Source organism: Globicephala melas, chromosome 16 (assembly GCF_963455315.2).
Source record: "Globicephala melas chromosome 16, mGloMel1.2, whole genome shotgun sequence".
In the NCBI taxonomy this organism is placed as follows: domain Eukaryota; kingdom Metazoa; phylum Chordata; class Mammalia; order Artiodactyla; family Delphinidae; genus Globicephala; species Globicephala melas.
In genome coordinates, this window is record NC_083329.1 from 31,111,642 (window position 1) to 31,138,972 (window position 27,331).

The following is a 27,331-nucleotide window of genomic DNA, read 5'->3' on the forward strand; positions in this document are numbered from 1 at the left end:
GGATGGCCTGATGTCAGAACTGCATTGTTGGGAGGTTGTTAAATTTGTTCCTAGCTGACCTTTGAGTACATCTTGATTTTGTTTGAAAGCATCTGGCTATCAGCACAACTCCTGACACCATCAACCTCATAAAGGGGCCATGCTGTACAATGGAGATCCTCTCCCCTTTTCCAGATCTCCTATCTGTCTCTATCCCTAATGACCTTGCCTAGAGAATTGTCTTCCCATTTTACACAGATCTTCAGGAAAACTGAATTCTAACTCTCAAAGTAAACTGTTACCACTGTGTCACTGTCATCTTGATATTTATTTAAAACCATTTGGGGGAGAGGAGTGAGGAGAAACTACACAAAAATGCCATTTTCGTATAACGATCCTTTAAGTGGAAAAGTTCATCCATGACTTTATGCAAATGAGCAGAAAGTCCCAAAGAGACTTTCAGATGGAATTGATTATTCTGCTTTTCCTTGAGCTCAGGAAGGGGACAGCATGACACCTGCTGAAAACAAGGACTATATGTGTTCAGGACAACAGGAAGTAGTGACCAGCCAGAAGCTTGCCCTGACCTGATTATAAATCTGGTTACAGAAGAAAGCAGCTGGAAAGCAATTTGCATGTCCAATAGGTTTCACTATTAAAGTTTACACAACGTGGAGTGATCGGCCAAGCCGGCTGGCTACCCAGATCACATGACTATGTAGAAACACGAAACTTGACTACATGCTCAAGCAAGTTTTACTTCTTCCTCGTGCAGGGGTGTCTGCCAGCAGCCTGCAGTCTCAGAAATCAGACTCAAGTGACTAGGACTCTTGAGATCAAAGGCTTACCATGCTACTCCCCAGGACAGCCAGGGACTGCTGACGTGACCACTGGAGAGTGATCTGTGGTTCGTATAGTTACCAAAAATAATGGATAAGCTTAATAAAATAACTGTCCCCGCCAGTCAGAAGTTGAGGTAAGATTTTCGCCATCCAATACTTTTCCTTCTTCTTCTCCTTTTTTTTTTTTTTTTCAATGATCTTACTGCATCTCAGAAATACTGAAATCCTGGAATACTTTGCTAGCTGTAAGGCAGTGGGGTGTCAATTGCTACAGGGAAAGGGACTTGCATTTTTAAAGAAATGTGTAGGAACAGGTGAGCTTACTCTAGCTGGCTTTGCCAGTGATGGATTGAAGTGTAAAGCTTTGAAGAGAAAAGAAAAAAGAAAAGCCAAGGGCTTAGACTCTACCAATGGTCAGCTTGGAGAGTCTGAACACAGCAAGCTTTTCTAAAAAGAGTTTGGTCTAATCTGAGTACTCAAATATTTCATTGTGGATTACTATTTAATGTTAAAGATTGTTGTAATAATTTGTATCCGTTGTCGTTTTACTATCTCATTTATTTTGTGGCGGTATGTCACAAGTGTTTTGGGGAGATTAGATCTGTTTTTCCAGTGTCTCCATGTCAGTGTAACAATTATCTATAAAAAGCCACTTAGAAAGAATAAATAAACCAGAAGTGTCCCAAGGGGAAAGAATCAAGAAACTCTTCTGACTTATAGAAGAAAAGACTTCCCAAATTTTTATTTTGAAGATTTTCTTTTTGTCTCTTTGTGACAACATCATGGCTTTTCGAGACTGGAACTTTTAAGTGTTCAATGAGTGTTTTATATTTCAGCTACCACTTGAACTTCAGTTTTTCACAGGGTGATGTGACACGTGTAGCAAGGAAGTTATCAGAAATGATAAGGAGCTAGAGAATCAGAGCTTTTGAGACAGAATTTAAGAGAAATCAGTCTGAGAATGGCAGAGGGACAGCCCTTCCCAGTTAGAATATGGGTCATAGACCTGGTAGGCACTTGGTAAATGATAGTTTGAAACGAACTGCTGGTCTGGAATCAAGAGGCAGCATGGCCGCGGTCAGCCCTTTCAAGGGTGTGTTGATAAGGAGACAAAAAGCTTCCTCAGTCTTGCCCTTGGTCTCACGTTGCTACACCGTCATGGGAGGTGGGTAGGTAAAACAGTGCAAGTAGTAAGTGACTCAGTGAGTATAAGAAGTGAATTGGAGTAGCTGGAGAGGTTTGAACAGAGAAGACGCTTCAAGTGCTGAGCTTTGTCAAAGTAAATGAACAAGCAAAATCAAATGAAAACGAACGTGTAGATGTTGAGAACGGAGTCGTGGTTACCAGAAGTGAAGAGACAGGGGGCGGAGGGTGAAATGGGTAAAGGAGGTCAAGTGTATGGTGATGGATGAAAACTAGATTTTTGGTGGTGAGCACACTATGGTACATACAGAGGTAGAAATATAATGTTGTAAAAGTGAAATGTACATAATGTTATAAACCAATGTTACCTCAATAAAAATAAATAAATAAAGAGCTAGGCTTTGAGAGGCAGGTAAGATAAAAGAAGTTGGAGAATTGGAGGGAAAGCCTGATGTGCTGGGAGGGAGGAAAGACGGAAGCTGACGCTGGGAGCTGGACTTGACTAGGTCCATTTGTAGGATGATGAGGAGAGTCTTCTGCCCAACAGAGGCTGTAGAATAGGCCTGTGGGACCAGAAAGTCCTCAAAAGGTTAGATGCGTAGGGTGGGGCCAGATCACAAAGGGCAGAGAGGGCTCTAACCACGGAGGGCTGGAGAACGGTTTATACGGTGACAGATGTCATGCCAGTGGGCTTAAGGGAGGTTGGCGGGATGGACTGGAGGGGGCGGAACCTGGAGGCAGGGATGCTCAGTTAGAGGGGCGGTTAAGTAACCCAAGCCTCTAGTGCTGCAGGCCTGGACTTGGGGCAGAGCAGTGAAAAGGGAGAGCGAAGGAAAGACATGCCAAAGAAACTAACAAGGCATGGATATTAAGATTTCTCCCAAATGAGCAAGAGGGTTTAGAAGGTCCTTTTCAGAGATATTCCATAACCTAGGCCTATACTAAGTCTTAGAACCTCTTTCAGGATATCCAGATGGGGATTTAAATAAAGAGAGGCAACAGAACCTAAATCACTTTATGATCCTTCCCTCGGGGACAAAGTTCAGCTTTGTCACAGAGCAGTCGATAGACAACATACAACACTAGATTAGAGGGTAGAAAACCAAAACCGTATTGTGGATAATCATATACTACCTTCATCTGCTCAGGCAAAAGTAACTTTTTTTTTTCTACTTGGTTACTGAGTTGTTTTTACAGAATTGGCCTGTTTTAATAAAATGTGCACTGTCGATGTGAAACGTTTCAAAGAAATGAAATTGTAAACACAGTGAACTTGAAGCACCATTTTAAATCTTTTCTGTAATTAGATGGGATGGCGAGGAATAGGTCAATGAATACTTGATCCCTGTGGTTTGTATCCTCTGTCCTGACAGGTTATCACCAATTCAGAATGTTGCCAGCTGTGTAATTATTTGGCATCAGATGACAGTATAAGTGAAGAGCTGTGTTCATACTCTTAGGTTTATCAAAGTTTATATGATAATTTGCTTAAATTCTTAGCCAGAAAAAACAGAGAGATAGCGAGTGTCCATCAAGGGGGAGTAAAAGGGATGACCCTGATCTAGGGGGTGTATTCCCAGGGCTGGAAAGAGACTAGAGGCAAAAGGAGTGACCAGGAGGGAGGGAAAGTAGAGTCAGCTAAGAAAAAGAGAGCAGGCATGATTGGGAAAAAAAAAAAAAAAAGATTCTCAACATGAAGGAGAAAGAGAAGGTTCCAGATGGACCTTCCCAGATGGACAGCTGGGGATGAGTAGTCAGCCTGAGAGTTTCTACTGCAGAGGAATTGAGAAAGGCGAAGTGGTTAAGTTGTATGTGACCACAGAAATGTGTGAGCACAGATTCTTGCTTTTTTTCTCCCTTTGGGGCACTACATGAAGTTGGTTTCTCTGTTGATGGGAATTCAAAAACTCTCAGGATCTTTTAGTTGATTCTTAGCCATGATTTTCCCTGGATTTTATAAGGTAATGATATCATCAGAAACTCAGCTCAGACCTGGGGTCTCAATCCTTCCACAGTAAGTATTCCTATTCATAAAAATATTACACTCCTAGGTAAACGTTTCAACATTTACAGTCCTGAATCACAATGACTATATTCCTTTCAAGTTAGTGAAACTAGTTTGTAAGGGAAATTTTACGTTTTTATATTTTTAATAACCTCCCAGATGACTCATCGTCTGTGCGTGTGTATTTTTCTTTGTAGCTCCCATAAACACATACTCACTTATTTTTACAAATGGAAAAAGTCTTTGACACAGGTGTGGTCAAGCCAAGTCTCCCTAATCCTTATATTATTGGTTGAAGAGTATGGTATTTTTCAGTCAAACTAACATATGTGTGAGTTTAGGAAAGTTTACTTAAATTCCCTGGTCCCGGCTACTTCAGCTGAAAAGATAGAGATAATAACAGCACTGATCCCACAGGGCTGTTGTAAGGATTACAGTGATCCTGGTACATAGTAATTATTGGATTGAAAAATGGTGGTTATTTAATATCTTATTGTTATTCTTATTAATTCTATAGGTGTGCAATTGATTTTCCGAACAGAAACATAGTACTTTATGTTGATCCTTGATAAATTTCATGTCAGTTTCAGTTCTTCTTTTTAGCTATTTTGTCTATTTTACCTGTTGCTTCTGACATCTGTGGCATTTAGCTTTGCATGGGCTGTGACGTGACAAACGTCCCTTCTCTGCCCTAATCTAAGTGGCTAATAAACTGTTGAGCATGACAGAGCCCTGCCATGGGTGTCTGGGTCTCACGGCTAGGGCTCTCATTTGGAGATCCTATTTGACAGATCCTGGGACATGATTTTTCTTCTCAGGTCTTGGAATCCTCAATTGGCATTTCCAGTTACTTGACTTTTCAAGTTCAATTCTTCAGAAACAGAGTTATCTTCTTTTCACCTTTCTGCCACTAGATCTCTCTCTGGTCCTCCCTGTTTCTGTCAATGGTGTCATCATCAACTCTAAGCCTGATGCATCCTTTCCTCTGTACCTCCACTCACCTAACACAACCTCTAGTCTTTCTTTCATGATGCTTCCATATATGCCCTTTTCTTTCCTTTTCTACCACACCATCCTGGTTAGGTCCTCATCACCCTGTGTCTCCCAGCTACAAAATGAGGAGTTTGGATCTGACAATTCTCAAAGTCCCTCTCAGCTCTGATGCTGTGTGATCCTTTAGCCATGAAGACCATGCTTGAAATGTTACATCCTCTAAGGCTACCATTTCATCCCATGACCCTCAGGAAATATTTCCTGATGGAATTATCAACTTGTTTGAGATAGTTTTCAAAATATTTTCAAACTCTTTTCTTACAAAGTTTTTGAAAACTGCCCAACTCAGAACACTGGGAACAGAGGATTAATCTAGACAGCATCCAGATGCATCATCTAGAAGGTAGCTATGATGTATTTAGAAGGACAAAGCAATTGGTACCCAAAAGGTCAGGATTCCGATTGCCAATTACGAGCTATGGGTCCTGATGAAATCACTCAACTTCTCTAAGCCTCAGTTTCCTCAACTGTCAAATAAAACTGGAGATGCCTTCCTCACAGGCTTGTTGTGAAGACATGGGCTAAAGTGCCCAGAATATTTGTCACATGGTCAGTATAACAAGTAAATAAAAAGTAAATACAACAATCAGTACTTTAACCCACCCTTCATGAGTGACCATCTGTTCTCTCTCTTCCTACTCACGGTAGAAGATCCAACCCCCTTTAACTGGAGGGCAAGCAGAGCAGGAAGCTGCCCAGGGGCTCACAGTGGGTGGATAGAGCACATCCTGAATACAAGTGTATCTCGGGCATCTCTCTTCTCATTCTTTTATAAGTTTAGATCAGAGGCCAGTGCTGAGGTGGGAGGGCAAGAGGAGGCACAGCATCTAATGGTAGAGATAAGATAGACTTCCCAGGAAGTATGGTTTCCTATTCTCCTCACACTGCCTACCTGCCTTATGTCAGCTGAGAACCTGCACAACCAGGCTATATTGTGTTGTACCAATGGATGCAATTCTCAGACAAGGTCTCTGTCTTCTCATGGGCAAGCTACATGGGAGCCACTTTAGACATTTGCTTGGTGTTTGTGGATTTCAGGATCATCACCTAGGAAAACTCAAGGCACTCTTTCTCATCCACTCTGGGCATGGGTCTGCCAGGAAAATGCTAAACCAGAGTCCACATATTCAAGGCACCCTCTCTTCTGGATCCAATAATCACCTGAACAATATGTGCTGTGGCTGAACAATTCCTCCCTCTTCGTGCAACCTGTCCCCAAAGTGGCTATGATGCAATTAATTCGGTTTCCAAGAACTGAACCACAATCACACTCTAGCCCTGCCTCTTACATCACTGGACGGGAGGGGCTTGGGCTGGCACCAGATGCCTTAAGCACACATTTACAATCTCTCGGTTTTCCCCCACAGATGATTAACCTCATCTGTTCTGTGGAGAATTTACTTATTTGGTGCCTTTTCAAAGAGGATCTTACTATTGCCCTCATGCAATGACATGAAGGAATCTAGGCTTGTTAAAGAAAACATGAATAAGAAAAAAAAGAAATTAAATAATAGCTTGTTATAGAGATATTGAAACACTGGATGGCTTTCTTTGGCTTTTTAATAAACCCCATAGAAGTTATCTCCTTCTGCCCTCCCCCAAAACATAGCTGCATCATTTAGATCAGTGGTTCTCCACCAGGGACAATTTTGCCCTCCAGGGGACATTTGACTATCCCACTTGGGGAGGGGGTGCTGCTCGCACCTCGTAGGTAGATGCCGGGGTGCTGCTAAACACCCTGAACTGTGCAGAGCAATCCTTACAGCAAAGTATTATCTGGCCCAAAATGTCAATAGTGCTGCATCTGGGAAACTCTGATCGAGACCAAGTGGAATGAATTCTGTGTAGAGCAGGAAGCACAGATTCACTTGCATGTGCTTATAGTGACAGTATGTATTCATAATACATATCTTTGCAATTGATGTGGCCTCTGCTTGCTGGACTGATTTTCCTCTGTCTGGGATGATTTGGGTCAGGGGTTGCCAAGGGGAAAGTTCAGAAGTGCTTGAGCCTATATTTCAATGAGTTGTTTTTGAAAAAAAGAATTTTTAGTGTCAAACAAAACTAGATTCCAGGAACTCCACGCACCACTGAAGCATAAGTTGTTCTCTCCTGGATAGAGAAGTGAGAGCAGGAAAAGATTTCCAGACATCATGTCGCCTTAGAATAGTATGTTTCTACCTCTCTAAGTAGACTGGGCAACTTGAGTGGACACCACTAGAGTTAGGATAAAAAGTCAGTCAGACTCCGATTCTGTAGGTTAGTGGTCACAGGGGCTGCCGCTGCCTCCCCATCAGACACATTGTGTCTCTTACTTTGTGATTTGGATCCATCAGGTCCCCTTAAATCTCACTGACCTGGAACCATTCTGCTTCTTTAAGGTGACCCTGCACCTCTCTATTTGCTCCCTTAGGTGTTGATGTCTAAGCTCTCAGAAACAGCTTTAGTTTTCTCATTCCACGTACCTGCTCAGCTTCCTAAGCCTCCGGGGACCAAGCACACAATTAGAGGTTAAGAGGATGGCACACCTGTGGCTCCAGAAATGGGCCCCCCCTGCAGATTGGGTGGAATTCCAGCCCCATCCAAGTCCTGCCTCCAGATCCAGGGAGCCGTGAACCCTGAAGCGTGCTCCAGCTAACTGTCCGCTAGGTCCCACTGACCTCAAGGACCCCCAGCACATTGTAGCGAAGCAGCTTTTGTGCCGGGCTCTGATGTTGGAGCACAGGTCCCCTGGTCTGCGGTGGAAACCCTCCCTCAGAGAAGCACACCTCCTGCTGTGGGCTGAGCCTCTCGCTGGCTCATGTGCTCCCATTCCCAGTTCTGCGTCCCTCAGTGGGCAAGCTTGTCTTCCTTCCCACGCCTGTACCTCGCTCCACAGCTGAGGACTGTCTGCTCCCAACAACTCCTCCCTCCAGCTCCTCGTTGTTTGACCCGCCTTCTCCTACCTGTCCCGTCTCACCTCCCTTCCGAAAGGTCATCCATCAGCAGCTATATCTGCAGGCTGATTTTCCACTCAGGTGTTTTCACAACCCTTTTACAGCATCATGGTCTAGGCCCCCAAACAGGCCGTAGTCCCTCAGTCCAGCATGGCTTGTTTCAATGCTCATTTCCACAGCAAGGCATGGAAGCCAGCTTAAGGGATGTATTGCATGTCCTTGATGGGCGGTGCTTCCATGTTGGGCACTTTCCCGAAAAAGGAGCTCGTTATCCCAGGGGCGTCTCTGCCTCCCAGCAGGCTAGCTGGGGGCCCCAGATCTCCTCCAGGTTTCAACACTCCCCACAGTGTAGGGAATACACAGCAGAGGCCACCAAGTTTCCTGGGCCTGTGCTGTGCAGTCTCACAGGGCCCCATGCTTGGTTTAATGTCTGCTGTTGCAGTCTTAAGATTCTCAATAATTTTCAACTAGTAGCCCTGCATTTTCATTTTACACTGAGCCCCAGAAATTAGGTAGCCAGTGCTGGCCACAAGTTCCGTGAGCCCCCTCGGCTGAGCCAGCTCTCCCTGCAGTGTGTCAGGACGCAAGCATCAGTGGAGAAGCCTCCTCCTTTCCTCTCCCCAGCCCCCAAATCAGAAAGGTTTACAGGGCAAGTGAGAGGGAGCGGCCATCTCTCTAGTCCCTCAGGTAAGAGGCCCAGAGAGGTGAAGTCACTTATCCAAGCTCACACCAGAAAGGCCTAGTCTAGAACTACACCTCCATGTTTGCCTAGGAGGAGGGAGGAACAGCAGGCCACGCCTTCCTTTTTTTTTTTCCTGTGTTATTTACTGGCCAGTAAAACGTTCTAGCTTAGTCTGTGTTCTGTATTTTTCCGAGACTTTTTTTTTTGTTTAACTAAAAAGCAGCTAATTTACTAGTCAGAAACCCCAGTGAGGCCCTACAGAATATTACTGTCAGTATTTCATGCTATTATATGTTTCCAGGTCCAAACTTGAATTTCACACTGACTCAGTCATGTTTGGTACCCTACTGAGACTATATATTTTTCAAGGAATGCTCCCACAATTGTTCATGGAATCTGAGAGTGAGTTATAATTAAAAAGAGCAGAGTTGGTCTTATGTGTAGACTAAGCATACAGGACCATGTTGTATAATTTAAGAAGGGCCCCAGAAAGGTGTTTTTTGCTGAACTTTGGAATCAGGCAGACCTAGGTTTGAATGCTTGCTCTGTACTGCCTTGTTCTTGGTCTTTGAGAAGGTTACTTAATCCTTTTTAGCCTCAGCTTTTCACCTGGAAAATGGGAATAATAATATATAATATAATAAGGGTGTTGTAACAGTAAACATATTAAATAGAGAGTAAAAGTTCAGTCAATGTCCCCTCTGCACAAGTCCCTCCTGGCCTGGGCTCTCCTGTTGCCCCAGTTGTGTCATTAGAGAGACATCCTCCTGGGATAAGGCGTGTCTCAGAGTCCTGGTCCAAACTTAAACATCACTATGTGTAATAGGTTAAGGCATTAAGCCTTAGCCGTCACTAACACCCAAGTGGGAGTCTAACAGCTCAGACCGTGGGGACAGAGAGCTGTGCTCTTCTGTCTCCAGCACAGAGGTGGCTCAGTCTATGGTTGTTAGTTGAAAGAAGGGGACATTGTTCAGGAAAGTGGTGATAAGAAGGAGGGGAAGGTCAGAGGAGGGAGACCACACCTAAGTAAAGGGAGTTCCCAGCGGGGAGGCTGTGACTGAGGTTGCTTGGACCAGAGGATTAGAGAGTTGAGCTCAAAGGTAGAAAGAAATGCCCTCCCCCATTGACTATGTTGTTGCTGTTTACTTTACAACTTCACTTGGTTCAAAGTGCAAAAACTGCAGGGTGAAGAGTACCTTTTAAGCATGTTTGACATATTAATGACCATACCTAATCCTGGACAGGAAGGAAACAGTCATTTTAGTGCAAATAACTACAGTAGAATCAAATACAAACATGAGAAATATACTTTCAAAAAGGAGCATGGCAAATGTAATACCACATCACTGGAAAACTGGGCCCTCTACATACATGTAACTATTTTGCCTTTTGAATTGTCTTTACAGCCTGTTCAGGGTCAAAATCTGCTTTTTACAACTGAAAACCTTTTGATTTCATGTCATCACCACATTTACAGATTATTTCAGTTGCCCAACCAATCCCAGATGACTGGTCAGATTCACCTGATGAATGCTGAAAACAACTCCTAACATGACTAAAACAAAAGTTATTCATGTGCCTCAAAAGTAAATTGGAAAAAAAAATCCACTTTAAAATTGTTAATGACTACTTGGGGTGAGGAACTGTTCTGCAACTAGTTAGTGGTGGTGATTGCACAGCACTGTGAAGTTACTAAATGCCACTGAATTGAACACTTTGAAGTGGTGGAATGATGAATTTTTGATAATGAAATTATTTTCCATATTTACCATAAAATATTATGAGGATCCATGATCATATTTTTGTTCGACCAATTAGATACTGTATCAAAGCTGTTTTTTTTAAAAAAAAAATGTATTAACTGGGGAATTCCCTGGCAGTCCAGTGTTTAGGACTCAGGGCTTTCTCTATCGTACGCCCGGGTTAGATCCCTGGTTGGAGAACTAAGATCTCGCGAGCCGCGCGGTGCGCCCAAAAAAATAAAAAATGTATTATCGATAAATGTTTCTGGATGGTAAACATTTAAGAATGTCAATGCTTCCTTCCACTTCAATCCCTACACGTGATATTCCCCAATATCTTTTTTTCACTAAGATCCCAAAGAAATGAGCTTCAGTCAAATTTTTTCAATGTATCGGCAATACCATTCTGCAAAATCTCTCTTTACTCCCTGAAAATATCTTTGCTTTTAGCTATAGAAATGAATGCCCAGACAAGTGGGTGTACCATGTAGACACAGCCAAGGCTCATGTTTTTTCTACATTGAGGCTAATTTTTTAAAGAACACGCTCAAATTCTTAAAACATATTCCTTTTCTAGAATTACATAGGATTATATTTTCAGAATTTTATGAAAATGATTAGTTACTTATTTATCCTTGAGTCTTACAAATTTGAGAATCATCAGTTTCACACAATAATTTTCATGCTGTTAGAGGAAAAACTGTAAACATCACACAATTCCTGCTACCAGCAACTAGTTAGAACAAGAAGCAAATCAGAGCCCAGGGACTTCCCTGGTGGCGCAGTGGATAAGAATCCACCTGCCAATACAGGGTACATGGGTTCGAGCCCTGGTCCGGGAAGATCCCACATGTCGTGGAGCAACTAAGCCCGTGCACCACAACTACTGAGCCTGCGCTCTAGAGCCCATAAGCGACAACAACTACTGAGCCTGCGCACCACAACTACTGAAGCCCGCACACCTAGAGCCTGTGCTCCGCAACAAAAGAAGCCACCGCAATGAGAAACCCACACACCGCAGTGAAGAGTAGGCCCCGCTCTCAGCAACTAGAGAAAGCCCGTGCGCAGCAACAAAGACCCAAAGCAGCCAAAAATAAATAAATTTATATTTAAAAAAATAGGCTTAAAAAAAAAAAATCAGAGCCCAGTACAGGATTAAGTAACAGGACCTCTGGGGGTTCTTCCAAACCCATGAGTCTCCCTTAACGTTTTTGCTTTTCACAACCTGCTTTCACATATTTTAGGAAGAAGCTTCCCTCTATCCCAGCCCCTCCCTGCTGTGTGGGTGAGTGAGAGCAAGCACCAGCAAGAGGAAGGAAAGTGCTGCATCCCTACAGACCCCTAAAATCTGGGAGGGGGGGAGCCTGACAATTTCTGCTGTCACATCAAGGGGCAAATCTTCTAAGAACTTTTTACAGCTAGTATAACCTAGTTTCCTGTCATCTCATCAGTGTCAGAGCGGTGTGGCCCAAGCCTCACTGCCTCTGATAGGGTTGAGTGTGCCAGGAGTTTTTTGGAAAGGAATCAGGGTATTAGTAGGATCATCCTTGGTCCTGGTTATGCCAAGTCAGCCCAATTTCGGTCTGCTTATAACCGAGATCAGCAATCTAGATATGCCAGAGACTACCACAAAATATTTGCAGATCTCAGTGGGAAAAAAAAGAAGGAAATGGTGGAGCATCTGCAGAAACTTGAAAATTACTTTCTCTGGTTAATAGGTGGTTAGTAAGACAACCCAGGCTGCGAGATGCTCACGTGCAAGGTGCACACACGCCCCTACTCCAGGACTCTTAGGTGGCCTTTCTGACTAGGGTGATAAGAAGGGCACACAGGGATAGCTACCCAGGTCTCCTTGCAGCTGAGCTCAGCCACTCTGCTTGTAAGCCTGTTCCGGACCCAGAGAGCCCCTGCCACATTCCTTCCTGCCGCCTGTGTGCCCTGCCCTCTCTTTCCGCCTTTTCCTGCCATCTGTCCCTTCCTCTTTTTTCTCTGCCCCTCCCTAAAGACTGAAACAGGCCCCTAAGAGACCACGCAACCGTCTAGCAACAAGTCTGGCCTTGGGGACTAGTGGCAGGGCAGTGGGGGCACATGTGTTCCCCGTAAAACCCACTTGGCTGGTAGAGGGATTGGATGCCTTCTCCAGGGACGGAGAGGAAGGTGCCCAAAGAGGCCCGTGGTGAAGCTGGTCATCCACCCTGGTGAGGGGCCCAGGCTGAGACAAGTCAGCACATGTCATCCAGGGGTGATGAGAGCACGGGTTCTGGAGTCAGACGGCCCGATTTTGAATTCCAGCTCTGTTGTTTATTACATGTAGGACCTGGGGCAAATTACTTCTCTGGGCAAATATTTTCTCACTATAAAAATTAGGATAATCACAACAATGTGAATATACAATGCATATGTGAATACACTACTGACTGTACACTTAACATTGGTTACGATCATAAATTTAAGGTTGTGTGGTTAGTTTTTGATCACACTTTTTAAAATGGGGATAATAATAAGACCTACCTCACACGGTTGTGAGGGTTAAATGAGATAAGCACGCGAAGTACCTGGCACATAACACATGCTCAGTGAGCGCTGGCGTTCACTGTTGTCGCCATTGATTATCCAACTGACCACTAGCCTGGCTCACTGGGCTTGGACTGTAACCATGGCTCTGGGCTATGGTATGAGAAGTTGGAAGGCACATCCCTGCCATGGAAAAGCTGCTCCTCTAGAAGGAGACTCGGACCATGTGTGGAAAGGGAAGGAGCAGGGTGTGAGGGAAAGAGCTGGGGGAATCCTCAATAATTGATCTTGGTGCAATGGGAAAATGTCTCTGGAATTTAGTGTCCTCCCTTCCAGTAGGAGGCTGACCCAGGATATTCCTAAAGTCTCTCTCACCATCAAACTTCTGTGACTACCTTGATAACAGGCAAAACTAGGAGTTGGGATTTCAGAGCTGCGTGGTCTGAGACCAGCCCGGTGACCTACTGGGCCTTGTATCTGCATCTGTGAATGGGGCTGGGGGAGCTACCTCACTCTTGGGAGGCTTCTCAGGTTATCACAGGATGGAAAGGACTTGCCAAAACTTCTGTCCCAGCTTCACCGTGGACTCGCTCTCCAGAAGGAAGCAGCTTTGGTTGCTGAATTTGCAAATCTAAATATAACACCAATAATACCACAGAAAGGCTGGCCTGGAGGAAATGGGGCATGAGGAAGCCAGGCCAGGGCTAGAAGAGGCTGTGGAAAGGACGGAGGAGGGAAGCTGGTGATAGGACAAGGTCTGCTGCATGCAAAAAACAGAATACTCACTAAAAAGTGGCATTCTGTTTCAAAATGACGGTCGGTAGCCAGACTTCAGTTTTGAGATGGAAGTTATCCAAAAGGAAGATATTTTGTGTGAATCAGAGAATTCCTACCCCCCACCCATCTGCCTCTCTCTGTCCTCTGGTCTGATATAAGTCATAGGCTTCTGTCATGTGATATGGTGGCAGAAGGGACCTTCCTCCTGCATTACCAGACACAGGGTTTGTGTTCAGGGTAGCTCTGGATCCACACATGCCCTACTCAGTCTGCACTCACTGAATATTTGTGGAGTAAATAAGTCAAATACATGTCTTACATAAAACAAATAATAATATTAAACTTTAAGGAGGAGGCCCCCCAAGTCAGTAAATCAAGAAATAATATTTTCATGTAATATTTTAAAAATCAAAATTAATGCAAAAAATTCCATGATGAACAAAATATTGACATTTTAAATGAAGACAGGACCAGGGCTACTGACACGGCGCTGTGTTCCAGCACAGTCCTCTGTGAGAACTGTTGGCCTTGCGGCCATCAATTCTCTCTTCTGCCCAGCTGAGGCCCTGAAGGCCACTCCTAGTGTTACTCCACTATTTTGGGGATCCCACTGCTGTGGGCTTGGGCCAGGGCCCAGCAGAGTTGCCTTCCTACTGGTCTCTGAGCCACCAGTGTCACCATGCCTAGGCCCTCCTCCATTCTTCCACCCTAATCATGACACTCCTCTGAGTAAAGGTTTCCAAAGGCTTCCTGTTGCCCATAAACCCCATCTCCTTGGCCTGACTAACAAGGTCCTTGACTCCCTGTATCCCCCCAACCCAGCCTCAGCTTTGACGGCACCTTCCCCCCCATACCCCCAATTCCTGGCACTCTCAGCTTCTCACTAGACCCCAAACATCTCAGACAATTTCCTCTGAGCCTTTGTAGTTGCTGTTCCCACTACCTAGCTGCTGTTCCTCACTCTTCTGCCTGGTGAATTTTTATTTTCCCATCAAGATCCAGCTCTCAGGTCACTTCATCTTAAAACCTCAAAGCAGTCACTCCCTTTTTAGGATTCTTACAGCTCTCTGATCTTCCTTGTTCCCAGCAAAGAATTATGAGTAGTTTTCACTTGTTATCTGTCTGTATCACATGAATTTTTAAAAATTAGCTGTATTACTTTCATAAACTGAACAAAAAAACTATTTTCAGTTTAGGACAAAAAAACAGTTTAAGATATAAAATACAAAAAATGTCATGTGAACCAAATCATAATTCAAAAATTGCTATAGCACTGGAGATTAAATGACTAAGTACTATGTGAGTGCTATGAATTCAGGATATATAGAAATATAATTTAGAGTTGCGAAAGACTTGAATGTCCGTGTAATCCAGCCTTCTCATTTTACAGGAGAAAATGAAGCATTAAGTGTGACAAGAATTGCTCAGATTTGCACAGCCAGGAAGCTTCAGAGATTAGAGTAGAATCTGCATCTCTAGACTCTCAATCCAGTGCTCTTTCCTTAAGTGGCCTCCCTTCCTGTGCCTTTCCTGTGTACAGATCAAGAAATGATCTGTAAGGGGAAAGGGATGACTTGAGCTGGGCCGTAGGCTGGTGGGATGGAATGGGAACAATTGTGTGTTCATAACAGTGGGTTAATTATGTCTAAAATGTTTGGTGTCCAAATTTTGAAGGCCTTTGAATGCCAAGCTAATGAGTTTTTACCTTATCCTGCAAGCAACAGGGAGACATCGAAGAACTATTCATGAGTGGAATGACATGATAAAAGCAATTTAAGAAAATGAACATGGGGAAGGGGAGAGACTGAAGGTAGGGAGACAAGACGGGGGACCACAGAGGAATGAATAAAGAAGATGTGGTACATATATACAATGGAATATTACTCAGCCATAAAAAGAATGAAATAGGGCTTCCCTGGTGGCGCAGTGGTTAAGAATCTGCCTGCCAATGCAGGGGACACGTTCAATCTCTGGCCCGGGAAGATTCCACATGCTGCAGAGCAACTAAGCCCGTGCGCCACAACTACTGCCTGCACTCTAGAGCCTGTGCTCTGCAACAAGAGAAGCCATTGCAATGAGAAGCCCACGCACCGCAATGAAGAGTAGCCCCTGCTTGCCTCTACTAGAGAAAGCCCATGCGCAGCAACGAAGACCCAACACAGCCAAAAATAAAAAACAAATAAATAAATAAATTTATTTAAAAAAAAGAATGAAATAATGCCATTTGCAGCAACATGGATGGACCTAAAGATTGTCATACTGAGTGAAGTAAGTCAGACAGAGAGAGAGAGAAATATTGTATGATATCGCTTATATGAGGAATCTAAAGAAAAATGATACAAATGAACTTATTTACAAAACAGAAACAGACTCATATACTTGGAGAGCGAACTTGTGGTTGCCGAGGGGGAAGCGGGGTGGGGGGAATAGTTAGGGGGTTTGGGATTGACATGTACACACTGCTGTATTTAAAGTGGATGACCAGCACAGGGAACTCTGCTCAATGTTATGTGGCAACCTGAATGGGAGGAGAATTTGAAAAGGAGTGGATACGTGTGTATGTATAACTGAGTCGCTTTGCTGTACACCTGAAACTAGCACAACTTGTTAATCAACTATTCTCCAATATAAAATAAAAAGTTAAAAACAAAAGATGAGGGACCACTGGCATAGTCCATCATCCATGAGATCACAATGGCTGTAGCTGAAGGAGTGGACAGGAGGGTACAGAGATGGGTAAGATGCATCTAAAGATGAATTGATGTAACTGGTGAGAGGAGATGAATAGTCAGTGAGAGAGAGAAAAAGTTAAAAAAAAAGAAAAAAAGCTTGGAAATTTCAAGCCTGAAGATCCAAGAACACCAGATTATTTAATTACTTGCTAAATTTAATAACAAAAATAAAATATACCATAAAATGATTAGTAGCATCTTAAAAAAGACATCCAGAGTCAATAATGAGATCATTTAAACTCAAGTAAAAGGGGGAAGTCAGCTAAAGAATCAGCAGACTTAGTGATGAGAGTTACATTTAAAAAAATCCATTCATAGCGTGAAGTAGTTAAGAGACTGGATGTTCTCTTTGCCTCTCCATATACCAAAGACAATATTAGAGATATTTCTACTCCGATTTGATCTAAGAAACATAGAAGTTGGAGATACCAGGCCAGTTGTGAGGAGAACACAGGTAGATGTCCTAAGAGTACCCAACCAAGCAGGTGTAGCTAATTCACAGGCAGTCACCCTCGCAGTTCCGGGAACGCAGGGTGAGACTGAGTAACTCTCGGCCAAGAGTAACAAAAAGCCAGGCTTGATTCAATAGACACTGGGGTGCTGCAGGCCCTTGAGGAGGGAGCGGCCTGGTGAAAGCTGGGTTTTAGAAACATTAGCTGAATAGGCCCTGACAAAGCTTCAGAGCGTGGATTGGAGAGGTACACGGGCGGAGGCAGCTTCTTCCTGGTGCAAAGGGGCAGCTGTAGGCGTGGATCTTGGCTGCAGGAGAAGGACCAGCCCCGCGCATACTGAAAGGATGAAACTCCAGAACTGGGCTTGAGGTTAAGATGTGGGGGGGAAGCAGGAGGAAGGAGTTGCCTGCTCTTTTTGTTTGTGAAGAGTTGCTTGAATATGAAACCCTCTTTAATCCATTCCGAAATCCAGATTAAATAGGGATTTTCTCAGATTAACATTGCTTTACATTCCACTTTTTCTAGAAAAACAGAGTGAAAAAAAATACACTAAAACCTGTCTTTTCATGGTCCTCTGTGAGTGCAATAAGAAGCTAAAAGGAAAACAAGATGTTTTCTGATTTTTTTTCTACTAAACTTTAAAAAAAAGCACTCTTGCAGATGATAGCATATTTTAAATCTTGTCCTGTATATAATAAAAATTATTAGAAAGGTTTTTAGTGAAATATGTCTGTTTTTGGACTACTCTTTGCTGATCTGGCCACGTGCAACTGCCCTCCCAGTGCCCCCCACCCCAATCCCAGCCCTAGTGGAGCTCTGCATCCCACCAATCCATCCTTCCATGCCAACCAGCCATGTCAGGCTCGGGAGTGTTCTCAGTTAACCCTCCCTGCCACTACCAAAAAAAAAAAAAAACCCACAGCAACAACAATAATAATAAAACCCAATTCTGGGGTACCTTCCGGCCTGGAGGAAATCTACCCAAGTTCATCTACAATGAACATGTATTGCATACAGCTGCCATTAACAGTCTCACACAAAATAGTTTCACTGCCCTAAAAATCCCATGTTCCCTAAAAATCCTTTCCTCCTCCTGAGCTCCTAACAAACCTCTGATCTTTTTACTGTCTCCGTGGTTTTGCCTTTTCCAGATTCCAGGTGGAATCATACAGTATGTAGTTGTTTCAGATTGGATTCTTTTACTTAGCACACATTACATTTTAAATCAGAAATCATCAGAAATTAAAAATTGTACAGCCTGTGTAACCAGCCACTACTTACCTGTAAGTCCAAAAAAGAAACTCATCCCCCACAGCTCATCCCCCACAGATAGGGCTATGGTTGTGTCTTCATCCCAACGCCACCACATTCCGTGTTAGAGCACCATATGAGGAATGGCAAAATCCCAGCCATAGCACTCCGCTCAGAGCAGGTCCAGTTGCTTCTGGACTACTGCACAGTGTCAGGGGCACATCCTTCCTGTAGCCCCTTCATCTCCACTCTGCAGCTTTTACAAACTGTGCCTCAAGAAGAAAGTGTGTGACTATAAGAAAAATAAAAATATACAGGCACAAGGTAGTCTAAATTCCCACAGAGAAAAATCAGGTCCCATAAAGAAGTGACAGTCTGGTAAAGAATACGTCCAAATTAGGTTACCAAACTGACCACTCAGCTTCTCTGTCTGAAACTTTGCACAGGGTTAACAAGGATTTTAATTTTCCTCAAGCAGGTATTTGCTTTACATGACACAACTAAAAGGCCCGCAGTGGGAAAAGGTATGATCCTTCACAGTTGAGCCCAAAGGGTGGGCTTCTGAGCAGTAGAGTCAGCATCACCTGGGAACTTGTTAGAAATGCAAATTCTCCAGCCCCACCTAGAAGTACCCAATCAGAAACTCCGGGGGTGGAGTGAAACTCTGGGTTTCAAAGGGCCTCCAGGTGATTCCGGTGCAGTTTGGTGTGAGGACCACGGGTCTATCAGATTCTAAAGTAAGCTGCTTCTTTGAAGGCAAAAAACTGCTTGTAACTTTCAAATGATGATTTTTCCTCTCTCAGGACCTCATGGCATCTAAATTTATTGAGATCCAGGCTCAGCCAACACACTACAGTGTGTTGTTAAATAAATTTGTTGATATTAACTCAAAACCTTGAAAAATAAATTTGAAACAATGACCAAGGAGAGAATATAAAATTCAATTTGGTTTATACAAGGAATAATAAATATAATTATTTATATTACCTTCTCACCATTTTTAAACGCCTAAATGCCATACTGCTTAAAAATTGCATATTAATATTGTTTTAAAATGTGTATTAGATAAGCTATGTCCTTTGTTTTATTTTGTTACGTACACATGGCTGTCTCTTCACAACTTTAAAAAATTAGAACATTGTGATCCTATTATTCATTCTCCCAACCATGGAAGGATATCTCAGAAACGAAAAATCAAAGTGCAGCTTTTTTATGCCTTACCTATTTTCACCCACACACAACTTATCACGGTGAAACAACTGATGTTCAGCTCGAGAGCATCCTCTCCTGAAACAGTCCAGTTGCACATTTCTTTGCTATTGCACATCCTTCAAGTTGTGGTAGAGGAAAAACTGTGCTCCAACATGGAGCAGAAGATACTAGAGGGCAGCAAAAGCTGTGCATCGCACAGTGTATGAAGAGTTGATAGAATGAGCTGAGAGCGTTACCACATTTTCTTGGTTTGGGGGACACTGACTTATAAGGTAACCTAAGTTTGGCAGCTGTAACTGAGCAGTCTGTGGACGTCAGGATTTGTGTGAATGAGACGCAGAGGGAGGAGAAAAATTCAACGATTTACTATAGTTATAGATTATAATTATTTTAATAATCTATAATTAAAAGTAATTAGGAAATGCCAAGAAGCATCAGCTACCAAGTTGAACAAATGACAAAATTACCTCAAACTTTTTTGCAACTATTTGTAACATCTGTTTGTCTACGCCTACAGCAAAGTCACTTATGCAAATCAGCCTCTGGCTCCCTATTACTCTGCCTGTGTCCCACTCTTGACAGACCTCTGATAGGATCCTTCACTCTGGCTCATTTTGGCCTTTTACCCCTTTAGGCATTAACTTAGGCTAAAGACTTTCCACTCGGTTACAGTCAGCTTATAACCAGAGGTGCCCTCTGCTCTCCACTTGAAATTATTCAAGTTCTTTCCAATCAATCCATTTCAACCTCTCTCTCAATCTCATTTCCTCTCTACTCCCAGACCTCCTATTTTTCATTTTCACCCATTCCTCTATCTCACAGATTCTCTATAGTTCCTCCGGTAAAGGAGAAAGGGGTTTGTACAGGATGTACGTGAACAAATTCTAGAATATTGTATGGTTCTGAGGTAACTCAAGAGTCCAGCTTGAAGGACCCTCTGTGTGTCTCTGATGGGCCAGTTGGTCCTCTTCTCTCTCATCCATCCTTCTCTCTCTGCCGCTGAGCCTGGTGCTTTGCTGAGCTCTCACACATATGGAGTCAACATGCCCAGCTTCCCTAACTAGCGATATAAGATGTGGCCTCATTTCCTTTGTTACCCAAATTATGACTTGCACTGACCTTCCCATATCTGAACTTGGGCCCCTCAGTGGGTCCCCCAGTTATGTAAATGATTCCCCAAGATGCAGCCTTAAGGATGTCCTGAAAGAAGTCTCTCTTCTCTTTCTACTCCACTCTCCAGCCTGTCCTCCCTCTGCACTCCACCGCTCCGTGCCAATGGGACACACTCTTCCCCACAGCCCAACCAAGGCTGGGCTACAGATCCTGACAGGATACTACTGAAGATTCAGAGACAATAAAGAGAATTATCTCGTTGAAAATGGCTACGGATGGCGTTGTGGATGGCTCTTCTCAACGCAGAGGCCCAGACCCAGTCTCAGGTTCAGGGCTACCTCCCCACCCCTCCAGCTCCCCACCATTGAAAACCCCTCAGGTTTGTCTCTGCTCTGCAGGTCTCCAGGTCCTCACAGTGATTAGACCTAGAAGGGAAAAGCGCTCCCCCAAATCCCCAGTCTAAGTTCCCATTTCTTGTTTGACAATCTCCCTTTTCCCAAGGCTGTTGAGAGAGGGAATGTCTATCACTTATACAATAAATCTCCCGCCATTTCCTTGATGCCCAACGGCCCTCAGGAAACGACTACAGCAGAACATCAGCACAGGAGAGTTAGCCTGAGATTAACACTTAGTGGAGGACGCAAACAGGCCAGGCCAGGCGGAGTTCCTCGGACAAGCTGTCCTCTCATCCTCTCAACTGCTCCATCCCTACACCAAAAAACTTTGCAGCATATGAGTCATAAATCCATACATAGTCCAAGAGACTAGTTCTCCCAGATTCCAATTCCAATCAATGGGGTTTCCTAGACCTATGCTAAGCCTAATTATGCACTACTCTTCATATTAGCTAACAGAGGGCTTAGCTCCCAAAGTGAGAAAAATCTGCATTTTTTAATGGAAAAAGTCCATTTTCTTCTAGAACAATGGCTATATACAAGTTTACATTTCATTAACTAAAGGGCCCAATGAAATAGTTTTCTCAGAACAAAGGAAAGGCTTGCCTGGAAGGTAAATTCAAATATGTTACTCTTTCAAGGCAGAACCATGTGAAATTTTATTTAGATATATTTTAAGTTAGAAAATCATTATTAAGAAAACAAAACATGGTCCTATACTCTGACCCTTTTTCTAATTTGTAAACTTTTCTAATTACAATTAGCTTTGAAAACCATTTAACAACTTCTTGCATATCCTTCTAAAAAGTTATGCCCATATCAGCACACATGTATGTATGTCTTCTTTTTCCCACAAAAAAATATATGCATATTCTGAATTTTCCTTCTTTCTTTTCTTTCTCCTCATCCTCCATTTTCATTTAATTTAATATCTCGAGTATTTTTACATATCAGCAATATAGATGTATTTCTTTAAGGTCTGTGGTATTCCATTTATGGTTTTATCAATGTGTATTTAACTAGTTCCCTTTTAATGATAAATGGGCATTTAGGTAGTTCCCAGGTGTTTTTAGTGGGAAAGGCAGGAAGGAGTAGGGTTATTACACATAATTCTGCAATAAACATGCTGATATGTATAATGTTTGTATAGCTTGTGACTATGTTCATAAGGTAAATTCCTAGCAGTGGAATTTCCAGGTCAAAAGGCATAGTGGTTTTACGTTTTGACAGATATTGATTGTAATAATTTATATTCCCAAGAATATCTGTATTCTCATATACTTGTCAATCCTGGGGATTATTATGCTTAAGTTTTGCCCATCTGATAGGTAGAACATGATATCTCATTGTTTCCATTTAGATTTCTTTAAATGTAAGTGATGTTAAATAACTTTTCATTGGTCTGTTGGCCACTGGTATTTTTTTTCTGTTAGCTCTGCATTCACATCTTTTGCTCATTTTCCTACCACATTTTTAAACTTTTTTAACTGAGTTGTAAGATTTCTTTGTTAATCAAAACATGTAGTTCTTCTTCTTATTATGTGTTGCAAATATTTCTTCCAGCATGGCATTTATCTTTCGATTTTGTGCATATTACTTTTTGTTCTGCAGAAGTTTCAGATATCTGTGCAATTTTCCAGATTCTACCTAGTAAAGTTAACCAAGAAAAAAAAATCTTGAGGCTGATTTCTGTCTATACTGTGTCCTTCAAGGTAGTTGCATCCTTGCAATGTTGATGCTCCGAGGACAATATGTGATAAACAGTGAGGCTTATGAGAGCTCACATGTCTCCTCAGAACAGATATTCTGTTCTGATCTGAGAATCAGAATTCCTCTTACAGCCTGAGACTGACCCAGACTTCAACGGGTGGGGGCGTTGAACGGGTGTTTGGGGGTTTATGGTAAGGTGTTTCTTTCTCTCTCTCTCTCTTTTTTTTTATACTTAAGAAGGAGAGAAGACTTTTTAAAAAATCAACCTAGTTGTTAATATTTTATGTTTAATTTCATTTCTTACAGGCAGCTTCAAAAAATGGTCCATGATATCAAGAACAATGAAGGTGGAATAATGAACAAGATCAAAAAGTAAGTTAGATGCCATAGCACTATGTGAACACTTATTTATGTAAATAACATCTTATGTCAGCCTGCACTAAGTGGAAGAACACAAAACTTCCCTGTTACCCGAGTGATGAGTTGCGACCTCTTTAGCATGCGACACTTTCTTACTCATGGCTAGAGTCATGGTGGTCAGACCCACATTCAGGAAACATGGTGAATGAGTGGGTGGTACTCAGGCACCTTGCTTTTCTCTCTCACTGCTGGAAAGCTGAGCTATGCCATGCAAGGTGCCTGGCAAACATCAAAAGAGACCCTTATAGAAGCAGGACAATCAGCTTCTCTGACCACTTAGCCAAGGGTCACTAGGACACACTTGGAGAAGTCCAAAAGAGAAGTTGCAAGAACACAGCCTGACTTCTTTAGGATGCCATAACTGTTTCCATATTTTGATTTCTGCTTTTTCAATTATGGCCTTAAAATGGTGTTTTCAGTTGGCACTTGGAGAGGGCAAGTTAGAATTCCAAACCTTCCTGCACACACAGACACACATACAAGCCCCTAAGTTTCTTTTTGTTGCTTTTTAGAGAATAGAAATTGTACATTGTACATACCAGCATTTACCACTCAAAATCTAAGTCAAGAGGAAAGGGGAAATGGTATTCTGTTAAGATTTTGTTTAAGGCTTTTTTGTTTTTGTTTTTATGAAAGTAATACAGATTCACCAGGAAAAAAAAAAATCAAAGAGTTCAGAATTGTACAAAGTCAAAATCTCTCACTTTCTCCTATCCCCACCCTAACCCACTCCCCAGAAATGGACACAGCATGAGTGAATTTGGTTTATATATCTATATGTGTATGCTTACATACTCACATACACACATTGACATAGATATAGTACATACATTTTCATCATGAGTGGCATCATACCACATACACATTCTACCAACTTCCTTTGTTGGTTTTAATTAATGCTAAATCACGGACATCTTTCTTTGTTAGTATGTAAAAATAACGATATACCTTTTTTTAAAAGTTTATTTATTTATTTATTTTTGGCTGCTTTAGGTCTTCATGCTGTGCACGGGCTTTCTCTAGTTATGGCGAGTGGGGCTACTCTTCGTTGCGGTGCATGGGCTTCTCATTGCAGTGGCTTCTCTTGTTGCGGAGCATGGGCTCTAGGCACGTGGGCTTCAGTAGTTGTGGCTCGCGGGCTCAGGAACTGTGGCTCATGGGCTCTAGAGCGCAGGCTCAGAAGTTGTGTCGCATGGGCTTAGTTGCTCCGCAGTACGTGGGATCTTCCTGGACCAGAGCTTGAACCCTGCATTGGCAGGCAGATTCTCAACCGCTGTGCCAGCAGGGAAGCCCACCATATACCTTTTAAACAGATAATTAATAGTCTACTATAAATGTATTATCATTAATTTAACCAGCTACATATTGATGGACATTTTTTAAAGTGGGAGTAGGAGTTTAAACATACATTTTGGGGGCCAATTTGATAATATCTATCAAAATTTTGTGGCCATTTCTTTTAGTTTACCTGTCACAAATAATACTTCAATAAATATCCTTTGCAGACTTTGAATGTACCAGAAAGCTAAATTCCTGAACTGAAATTTCTAGTTTCTGGGTAGAAGGATTTGTGCCCTTGAAATTTTGCTTGATATTGCCAAATTGCTGTCCAAAAATTTTGTACCACCAATAGTGGATAAAAGTTCATTTCCTTGTGCCTTCAGAACAGAGTATCTTTTTTTTTTCTTTTTTGGTCTTTGCGAAACTTAAGAGTAAGAAACCAGGGACTTCCCTAGTGGAGCAGTGGTTAAGAATCTGCCTGCCAATGCAGGGGAAATGAGTTCAGGCCCTGGTCTGGGAAGATCCCACATGCCGCAGAGCAACTAAGCCCGTGCGCCACACAACTACTGAGCCTGTGCCCTAGAGCCTGCGTGCTGCAGCTACTGAAGCCCGTGTGTTGCAATTACTGAAGCCTGCGCGCCTAGAGTCTGTGTTTCGCAGCCACCACAATGAGAAACCTGCGTACAGCAAAGAAGAGTAGCCCCCGTTCGCCACAACTAGAGAAAGCCTGCACGCAGCAACGAAGACCCAATGCAGCCAAAAAATAAATAAAATTTAAAAAAAAGAGTAAGAAATCACTTTTTGTGGTGTTTTTAGGCTATAAAATGTAAACGAGTTTCAACATGTATAACTGATCACCATAAAATAGTTAAAATGGTCTTCTGCTTGTGGGGCAGTGGTCACCTCATACAGGAGAAGAATTTGTCTTCATGTTCTGTCCTATGATGGGGAGAGGTGTGTGATTATTTTCATTTCTTATTTCTGATATATATAGAATCTCATTGAAATGAGAGAACCCTGCTAGTCATTGTTTCAATTACTAGCAATTCTAGATTAATTATCCCACAGTTGCCAATTTTACAATACACCAATTCTCTCAATACTATGAAGTCTTTGTATAAAATGTCTCTTTATTCCATGGCCAGTCATACTTAACAGAAGCCATGGAGCTCAAAGTTTTCCATATAATTTCTACGTCATTCTGCCCATTGTCCCTAAATGCACTTTTACTTGACAAACCATGTTTTCTTCTCAGCTTGGGAAATATGGCTGCCACAGTCATTACCCTGGGTGAAGTCAATGGCCCTTTGGGTCTAACTGCCCCGAAGTTAAGCTCTCACTCGTAACCAAGTAACAGGTGCCACCTTGAAAGGAGGAAGCACAGTTGAGTACACTGGTTTCCTAACAGAAGAGCAGAACAGAGTTGTCACTGGTTCATGGTCAAATGAGAAAATAAGGACCTTGAAGTATTGGGGGTTGGCATGCAGCTGCTGGCTGCTCAGTGAGGCCCAAACCACACCTCTTATTCCTGGTCGGTGTTCAGTGAACAACGGTAATCTCTTGAATCTGTCATTTATTCTGAGATGATGACCTTCACACATTTGGGGGTATTAAAATACCCTTTCTTTTCTTTTTTGAAAGGAAGGCAATAAAAAGTAATAGTTGGTTTGTGTTTTTTGAAATCTTAATGTTCCCTGAACAGATCTCACACCAGATACACTTCTGTTTTTGTTTTTCTTCCCTTCATCACCTTGGACAATCTCTCTCTGGACCTCATCATAGGTCTAATGACAATGTCTTCCCAGCTCACCCTGCTGGCTTGCTGAGAATTAAATGAAATAACAAACAGGAGAGCCTTTGGTGAAACAAAATGCAGAATTTCTAGGCAAATATAAATATTGTTAGTTTTGCACCATTACAGTTCTGGTTTATAAGGCTTGTTTTTTGTAATCAAACGTGATTTTCTGTACCGCTTTTTCCCCCCAAAATGAAATATGTTTTGTATGTAATGGTTACCTTATACACTGCTTATATAAAGAGATGTGACACTTTAGTATATGAAGGCTACTGAGTTTTATATAGGTTTATTTATATATATTTTAAATTTCACTAAGCAAATCATTCTTAAATAAACTGGGTAACTATTATTAAAAATAATAATTTACTATAAACCTTACACATTTCAAATAATGAAAGAGAAAGTGTTGTCAGAACTTGTAAAAAGCCTAAAAACTGGGATACGTTTTTGAAATGTAATTTTCGTTTTCTCCTTTTAATGAGTGGGGAAGCATTGTGCATATTCAGACCATTTTATATGTGCATAAAGATAGCAGTTTTGAGAGTGCTTGAAACAGTTCAACTTCGAATCTAAATATCACAATCCCCAACCTGGAGACACTCACTGCTCACTTATTTGGCATTTTTTCAATAGTACAAAAATAATTTCAGTCCCACCTACAGCTAAACTGTTGATTATAGCTAATTTTTTACTATTATTTAAAACGTTTATTAAATTATTTGTTAAAATAGAGTTCATCTTCTCTTCCCTTCTTATCAACCAATCAACATTTACCTTCCTTGGACCTCTGAGCTCAGCGCTTACATGTATTCTGGCCTCTCGGAGCCCTTTCACCTCCCAACTTCACTTTTGTCGAGTCACAGCCACACCGGGGAGATGGGGAGAGGTGGGAAACCGCTCACTAATGGCTTCGCTATGTTTACAGTACGTTTAGTCTTTCAATGTGATGAGTCCAAAAGAAGCTATTATTCTATTAGTTATCTATCCATTATCTGTAAACATGCTTATATCATGGACCTTGACAACAGTTGTCCTACTCACTGACCAGTTGTCTAATTTGTTATTTACAGGCTGAAAGTCAAAGCACCTCCAAGTGTTCCGCGAAGGGACTATGCCTCAGGTAAGAGTTATTTCTAAGATACTTGGACTCTTGACTACTCTAACGTTCACAGTTACTTCTTGAAAAGGGAACACTGTTCTCCTCATTTGAAAACAAAAGGAGCCCATCCTAATTTTAAGAATGACCAAATCTATTAGGCATTTGACTGTAGCGGGGAGGTAGTAATCCTTCAAT

The 27,331-nt window shown here is 42.2% G+C and overlaps 1 protein-coding gene across 3 annotated transcripts in view; it reads left to right on the forward strand.

The window, feature by feature from the left end:
- The first annotated feature begins 759 nt into the window (after positions 1–759).
- Positions 760–27,331, forward strand: part of BLNK (B cell linker) — a 74,667-nt gene continuing 48,095 nt past the window's right edge. For all 3 annotated transcript variants that reach the window (XM_030865203.3, XM_030865201.3, XM_030865202.3), the window contains exons 1-3: positions 760–955; positions 22,845–22,910; positions 27,108–27,157. In XM_030865203.3, coding sequence (XP_030721063.1) covers positions 909–955; positions 22,845–22,910; positions 27,108–27,157 — 163 coding nt within the window. In that variant the 5' untranslated portion in view covers positions 760–908. The remainder of the gene's footprint in view (positions 956–22,844; positions 22,911–27,107; positions 27,158–27,331) is intronic.